We start from the raw sequence: 8343 nt of genomic DNA on the forward strand, positions 1-8343 counted from the left end.
TCCACCTCAACCACCTCCACCACGGAGTCCACCCACACCGAGTCCACGATGTCCACCTCAACTTCAACCACCTCAACCACCTCGTCTGTGCCCACTGAATCAACCACCTCCACCACCTCCTCCACCACCACCTCTGCCACCTCCGCCACCCCCACCGAGTCCACCACATCCACCACCAGCTCTTCAACCACGTCAGCCGCTCCCATTGAATCAACCACATCCACCATCACCTCAACCACCTCCATCACCCCCACGGGGTCCACCACCTCCACCACCTCAGCTGCCCCGACTGAGTCCACCACCTCCACCATCAGCGCCTCAACCATCTCATCCACCTCGGCTGCCCCGACTGAGTCCACCATGTCCACCTCCACCTCAACCACCTCCACCACAGGGTCCACCCCCACTGAGTCCGTGGTGTCCACCTCAACCTCAACCACCTCCTCTGTGCCCACTGAATCAACCATCTCCACCACCACCTCCTCAACCACCTCGTCCACCCCCACCGAGTCAACCACGTCCATCATCAGCGCTTCAACCACATCAGCTGCTTCCACCGAATCAACCATGTCCACCACCAGCACCTCAACCACCTCAACTACCTCGGCCGTTCCCACTGAATCAACCACTCCCACCACCACCTCCACCACCCCCACCGAGTCCACCATGTCCACCACCAGCTCTTCAACCACATCAGCCGCTCCCATTGAATCAACCACATCCACCAGCACCTCAACCACCTCGGTTGCGCCTACTGAATCGACCGTGTCCATCACTACCTCAACCACCTCCATCACCCTCACCGGGTCCACCATGTCCACCACCTCAGCTGCACCCACTGAGTCCAATACGTCCACCTCAACCTCAACCACCTCATCCACCTCAGCCATCCCCGTCACCTCCACCACGTCCACCTCAACCTCAACCACCTCAGCCAGGCCTACTGTGTCAGCCACGTCCACCACGTCCACTCCCACCTCAACCACATCGGCCACCCCCACCGAATCAACCATCTCCACTTCCTCCTCAACCACCTCAGCTGCCCCTACTGAATCAACCACGCCCACCACCACCTCAACCACCTCGGCTGGGCCCTCTGAATCAACCACGTCCATCACCACCACAACCACGACCGCCACCTCCACTGAATCAACCACGTCCACCGCCGGGTCCACCTCATCCACCACTTCAGCTGCACCCACTGAGTCCACCATGTCCACCACCAGCACCTCAACCACCTCATCCACCTCTGCCATCCCCACCGATTCCACCACGTCCACCCCAACCCCAACCTCCACCACTTCTGCCGGGCCCACTCAGTCAACCACATCCACCACAAGCGCCTCAACCATCTCATCCTCCTCCACTGCCCCCACCGAGTCCACCACTTCCACCACCAGCACCTCAACCACCTTGACTGCCCCCACTGAGTCCACCACGTCCACCTCCACCTCAACCACCTCCACCACGGAGTCCACCCACACCGAGTCCACGATGTCCACCTCAACTTCAACCACCTCAACCACCTCGTCTGTGCCCACTGAATCAACCACCTCCACCACCTCCTCCACCACCACCTCTGCCACCTCCGCCACCCCCACCGAGTCCACCACATCCACCACCAGTTCTTCAACCACGTCAGCCGCTCCCATTGAATCAACCACATCCACCATCACCTCAACCACCTCCATCACCCCCACGGGGTCCACCACCTCCACCACCTCAGCTGCCCCGACTGAGTCCACCACCTCCACCATCAGCGCCTCAACCATCTCATCCACCTCGGCTGCCCCGACTGAGTCCACCATGTCCACCTCCACCTCAACCACCTCCACCACAGAGTCCACCCCCACTGCGTCCGTGGTGTCCACCTCAACCTCAACCACCTCCTCTGTGCCCACTGAATCAACCATCTCCACCACCACCTCCTCAACCACCTCGTCCACCCCCACCGAGTCAACCACGTCCATCATCAGCGCTTCAACCACATCAGCTGCTTCCACCGAATCAACCATGTCCACCACCAGCACCTCAACCTCCTCAACCACCTCGGCCGTTCCCACTGAATCAACCACGCCCACCACCACCTCCACCACCCCCACCGAGTCCACCATGTCCACCACCAGCTCTTCAACCACATCAGCCGCTCCCATTGAATCAACCACATCCACCAGCACCTCAACCACCTCCATCACCCCCACCGGCTCCACCACCACCTCAACCACCTCGACCGTGCCCACTGAATCAACCACATCCACCACCGGGTCCACCACCTCCACCACGTCAGGTGCACCCACTGAGTCCACCGTGTCCACCACCAGATCTTCAACCACGTCAGCCGCCCCCACCTCCTCCACCACCTCAGCTGCGCCTACCGAATCAACCACCTCCACCACCAGCACCTCAACCACTTCATCCACCTCAGCCGTCCCCACCGAGTCCACCACCTCCACCAGCACCTCAACCTCCTCAACCACCTCGGCCGGTCCCACTGAATCAACCACTCCCACCACCACCTCCACCACCCCCACCGAGTCCACCATGTCCACCACCAGCTCTTCAACCACATCAGCCGCTCCCATAGAATTGACCACGTCCACCAGCACCTCAACCACCTCGGTCGCGCCTACTGAATCGACCACGTCCATCACTACCTCAACCACCTCCATCACCCCCACCGGCTCCACCATGTCCACCACCTCAGCTGCACCCACTGAGTCCAATACGTCCACCATCAGCACCTCAACCACCTCATCCACCTCAGCCATCCCCGTCACCTCCACCACGTCCACCTCAACCTCAACCACCTCAGCCGGCCCTACTGTGTCAGCCACGTCCACCACGTCCACTCCCACCTCAACCACATCGGCCACCCCCACCGAATCAACCATCTCCACTTCCTCCTCAACCACCTCAGCTGCCCCTACTGAATCAACCACGTCCACCACCACCTCAACCACCTCGGCTGGGCCCTCGAATCAACCACGTCCATCACCACCACAACCACGACCGCCACCCCCACTGAATCAACCACGTCCACCACTGAGTCCACCACCTTCACCACCTCCACCACCCCCACCGAGTCCACCACGTCCACCACCAGCTCTTCAACCACATCAGCTGCCCCCACCGAATCAACCATGTCCACCACCAGCATCTCAACAACCTCGACTACCTCGGCCCATCCCACTGAATCAACCACGTCCACCACCACCTCCACCACCACCACCGAGTCCACCACGTCCACCACCAGCACCTCAACCACACTGGCCACTCCCACCGAATCAACCATGTCCACCACGTCCTCCACCACCTCATCTGCACCCACTGAGTCCACTACATCCGCCACCAGCACCTCAACCACCTCCACCACAGAGTCCACCCCCACCGAGTCTACGATGTCCACCTCCACCTCAACCACCTCAGCCACTCCCACTGAGTCAACCCCCTCCACCACCTCCTCAACCACCTCAGCTGCACCCATCGAATCAACCACATCCACCACCTCGTCCACCTCCTCTGCCATACTTACCGCGTCCACCACGCCCACCACCAGCTCAACCACCTTGGCTGGTCCCACCGAATCAACCACACACACCTCAAGCACCTCGGCCACCCTCACTGAGTCAACCACGTCCACCACCTCCTCCACCACCGAGTCCACCCCCACCGAGTCCACCTCAACCACCTCTGCCACACCCACCGAGTCCACCACGTCCATCACCACCTCAACCACCTCAACCACTTCGGCCAGGCCCACTGAATCCACCACGTCAACCACCTCTTCCACCACATTGTCCATCCCCACTGAGTCAACCACATCCACTGCCTCAACACCTTCAACCCCCTCAACCGTGTCCACCACCTCAACCACCTCCACCACCTCCACCACCTCAACGACCTCAACCACCTCCACCACCTCCACCACCTCAACCCCATCAACCACCTCCACCACCTCCACCACCTCAACGCCCTCAACCACTTCAACCACCTCCACCACCTCAACTCCATCAACCACCTCAACCACCTCCACCACCTCAACCCCATCAACCACGTCCACCACAACCACCACCTCAACCCCATCAACCACGTCCACCACAACCACAACCACCACTACAACCACCACTACAACCACCACCACCACCACAACTACAGCCACGAGTCCAGGTGAGTCTTCCTCCTTGGTGGCCCTCCATAGCCACGTCCCTTCTCCCCGTCCTGCTCCCAGCATTCTCCATGTGGCTCCTGGGGTTTCTCCAGGCCGTGTCACATCTCCTGTGTCCTCGGCTCCCTCTCCCAGGTCAGTGCCAGAATGGTGGCACCTGGGAAGATGGCAAGTGCGTGTGTCCCGAGGGGTTCCAAGGTGACTTCTGTGAGGAGCTCATCTGCCAAAACGGGGGCACCTGGGCCAACGGCTTCTGCCAGTGCCCCCCCAATTTCCAAGGGGACAGGTGTGAGACCGCCAAGGACATCGTGGAGATCAAAGATGGTAGGGAACTGCCCTAAGGTTCCATGGGGTGGCCACCAGACCAGGACCTGGGCTGAGGTCACCTCCGAGGGGTCAGGCGGGGGTTGGAGTGAGGGTGTGACCTGGGAATGGGACCACCATGGAGGGACTGACCCCGCAATGGGGTTGGGTCACCACAGAGGCACCAAGCGAGAAATGGGGTCACCTTGGTGAGACTGACCTGGGTTTGGGGTCACCGTGGAGGGACCAAGGTGCTCACCTGACCAAGTTCACCAGGGGTGGGATGGGGACACCAGGGTCTCTTCCTTACGGGTCTCCTCTGCTTGGCCAAGTGACGATGAACGCGACGGTGGCGATGACGACCAAAATCGAAAAGGAATTTAATGAAAATCTCACCGATCCAACTTCAGAGGCTTACCAGAAGTTTAATGCCACGTTCCAGAAGCAGGTCAGGACCCAGCGATGCCAGGGGTGACCCTGGGGACAGCCCCTTGAGGGGGTTACGTGGACCATGATGGGGGCCTGGATCTCCTCTGGCTTCTCTTTGTCTTCCAGATGCAGGAGCTTTATAAAGATATCGAGGGGTTCGATCATGTGGAGATCAGAAAGCTGAGGTGAGCCTCCACCGGTGGCCAGGTGGGATCCTGACCCTCTCCTGAGCTTTGGTGGGGTGGTTTGGGGTGAAGGGACCCATGGGGGTCAGTTTGAGGTGATTCCCTTCAAGCTTGGAGCATCCACATCCCTCCAAGCCACATTGTGTCCGTGGAGTTCCTCCAGGACGGTCCAGCCCCGTGTAACCGTGGTGTCCCTCCATACTGGACATCCCACACTGGTCCCAGTTTGGTCTAGAACCAAGCGCTGCCCCTTCTCCTCGCAGCTCGGGCAGCATCGTGGTGGACTATGAAGTCATCCTGAAGATCCCCGCCACTTCCAAGGCCGAGGAGATGGTGAGCATCATCTCGGAGAACCTCGTTGCCGCCATCCAAAACTACAACTGCAGCGAGAACTGCACAGGGGACGACTGTGAGTGACCCCGGTGGTCACCGCCACCATCACCAGGTCCTCACTGGGGGTGGGTGGCCTTGGGGGTGGTTGCCCACCAGCAGCTCCTCTCTCCATGCCAGGTGTCTGCTTCAACACCAACTTCACCTCTGTCCTCAACTCTACCGTGCAACCGCTGGAAGGAAGTAAGTGAAGCCCACGAGGTGTTTGGGTGTCCCTCACCCCTCTGAGGAAACCCCAAAACCTGAGCCCTGCATCTCCACCCTCAGATCTGTGCGACAGATACATCCAGGAGGAGTTCAGAGGGTTCTACACGCAGCTCCTGACCAGCGCTGGTGTCATCTGCATCACCCGCTGCGACAGCCGCCACGCCGAGCCCCTGCCCTGCGTCCACGGCCGCTGCTCCGTGGGACGGGAGGGGCCGCAGTGCGAGTAAGGACACGGCCCCCAGAAATGGGTGGTGCCCCCCAAAAGCCATGGCTGTCACCAGCATGGTCTGCCCACCATGGTGACCTCACAATCGTGACCACCTATGACAACCCCACTGCCATGACCACCATGACCATGGTGACCACATCACCATGACGACCATGGCCATGATCACCATGACTACCATGACCACCATGATCACGGTGACCCCACCACCATGACCACCATGACCCCCATGACCACCATGACCACGGTGAACCCATCACCATAACAACCATGACCATAACACCCATGACCACCATGACCATGGTGACTCCATCACCATGACCCCCACGACCACCATGACCATGGTGACTCCCCCACCATGACCACCATGACTGCCATGACCACCAAGACCACTATGACCGTGGTGACCTCACCACCATGACCATGGTGACACCATGACCACCATGACCATGATGACCCCATGACCACCATGACCGTGGTGACCCCACCACCACGACCACCACACCCACCATGCCCATCCCCACCAGGTGCTCGGACCAGGCGGCCTTCTGGTACCAGGACAATGCCTGCAGCTCCCGCATCAGCAAGGTCGGGGTGGCCGTGGGCGTTCCGATGGCCGTCTTGGTCCTGGTCGCCGCCATCTTCACCATCCTCCTGCTGAGATCTCGGAGGCAGAAGGAGCAGTTCAGGTAAAAGTGTCACCGTGGGGTGAGCTGGGGGGTCCTGTGGGGGTCTTGGGTCTCATCCCCATGGGTCCCACCACACAGGAAGAAGCTGAGGTCCCGCTCGGAGCTCTACAGCAGCGATGACTGGGATGAACCTCAAGGCTTTGCCATGACCAACACGACGGCCACGTGGGAAGGTAACGGGGATGGAGGTGGGGATGGGGTGGGGATGGGGTGGGGGTCACTGTGGCACCCAGGTGGGTCCATGGCACCTCTTCTTCCACCCCACAGACATGGAGACCCCCAGCACCAGCTACATCAACCTGGAGAGGGTGGACACCTCGAGGATGGTGGGTGACACACCCTGATGTTGTCCCCCCTTTTTCTCTTTTTTTTTGATGATGGTGGGACTCATCCCACTCATCATCATCGTCATCATCCTCCCATCTGCTTCCTCTCCAGATGCACATCCAGAGACCCACCGTGGTCCCCCTGAGTGAAGCCACCTGAGATCCAGCAGAGACAGGACACGGAGGAGGGGACACAGGGGCACGGGGACACGAGGGTGACGAGAATCAGGAGGCCCACCATCCTCTTCCTCCCCACGCAGAAGTTTGCACACGGAATTATTTATAATTAAACACATCTTTAACTTTATTGTCACCTGTCCAATTCCTCCTGGGGACACGAGGTGGCTGCATGACCAAGGCCACGTCTGGGCTGGGGACAAGGTGCAAACCCAAGGGACAACAGATCTAAATAAGGAAAAGAAAATATTGGGAGTGAGGTAATAATTGACCGAGCGGTTCGGAACCGCCCTTGGGACACCCCGACCTCAGCCGGTGACGTGTGTGAGAGAAAATGTCCTCTTGTCCCCAAGCCTGGAATGAAATGTCACCCTGGAGGTTCCTCCACACCTCCTTCCCACGGGGACAAAGGGTGAGGAGGAGGAGGAGGGTGGGGCAGCTGTGGTGGCACCAGACAAGGTGGCACCACCCATGAGTGGGGGACCTTGAGGGAGTCCCAAGGTGGTTCCACCCATGGTTGTGAGGGGAACTTTGAGGAGGTCTCAAGGTGGTTCCACTCATGGTTGTTGGGGACATTGAGGGGGTCCCAAGGTGGCACCACCCATGGATGGGGTCCTAAGGTGGCACCACCCTTGGTTGTTGGGGACGTTGAGGACATCCCAAGGTGGCACCACCCTTGGTTGTGGGGGACATTGAGGAGATCTCAAGGTGGACAATGGACCACCATGGCCACGCTCCCCACCACCATTATTCCCACTACCATGACCCCACCATCCCCACCACCCTCATGCCCACTCCAATCCCTTGACCACCATGACCCCCATGCCCACCATGACCCCCATGCCCACCATGACCACCAAGACCACCGTGACCCCACCACCACCATGACCACCATGATGCCACCACCCTCATGCCCACTCCAATCCCTTGACCACCATGACCACCATGACCACCATGACCCCACCACCCCCACAACCACCCCCACCACCTTCTCCCACCCCACGGACGGGGCAGGAGGACACGTCCCACCCTGGCGTTGGACCTTGGCCTTCAGCCAATTCCCGCCCCACCCTTCCCAGCTAAAATCAACATTTTTGTGTCTTGGCAACCGGGAACGGGGACAAAGTCCCCAACACCTGGAGGCGTGGCCAGGTGTGGCCCCAAACACACCTGGCAGGCGCTGGAATGCAGTGGGAGTGTCCCCACTTGGAGTAAGGGGGGGGGTCCCAGGTGGGTGTGGGGGTGT

At 59.9% G+C, this 8343-nt stretch overlaps 1 protein-coding gene across 1 annotated transcript; it reads left to right on the top strand.

The window, feature by feature from the left end:
• Positions 1–1212: 1212 nt before the first annotated feature.
• LOC115916344 (mucin-5AC-like) lies at positions 1213–4506 on the top strand. The gene is made up of 5 exons (XM_030970043.1): positions 1213–1637; positions 2175–2282; positions 2400–2882; positions 2984–4167; positions 4301–4506. The coding sequence occupies exons 1-5, from the start codon at positions 1213–1215 to the stop codon at positions 4504–4506; spliced, it is 2406 nt and encodes an 801-aa protein (XP_030825903.1).
• Positions 4507–8343: the final 3837 nt, after the last annotated feature.

This window comes from Camarhynchus parvulus, unplaced genomic scaffold (genome assembly GCF_901933205.1).
Source record: "Camarhynchus parvulus unplaced genomic scaffold, STF_HiC, whole genome shotgun sequence".
Lineage (NCBI taxonomy): Eukaryota > Metazoa > Chordata > Aves > Passeriformes > Thraupidae > Camarhynchus > Camarhynchus parvulus.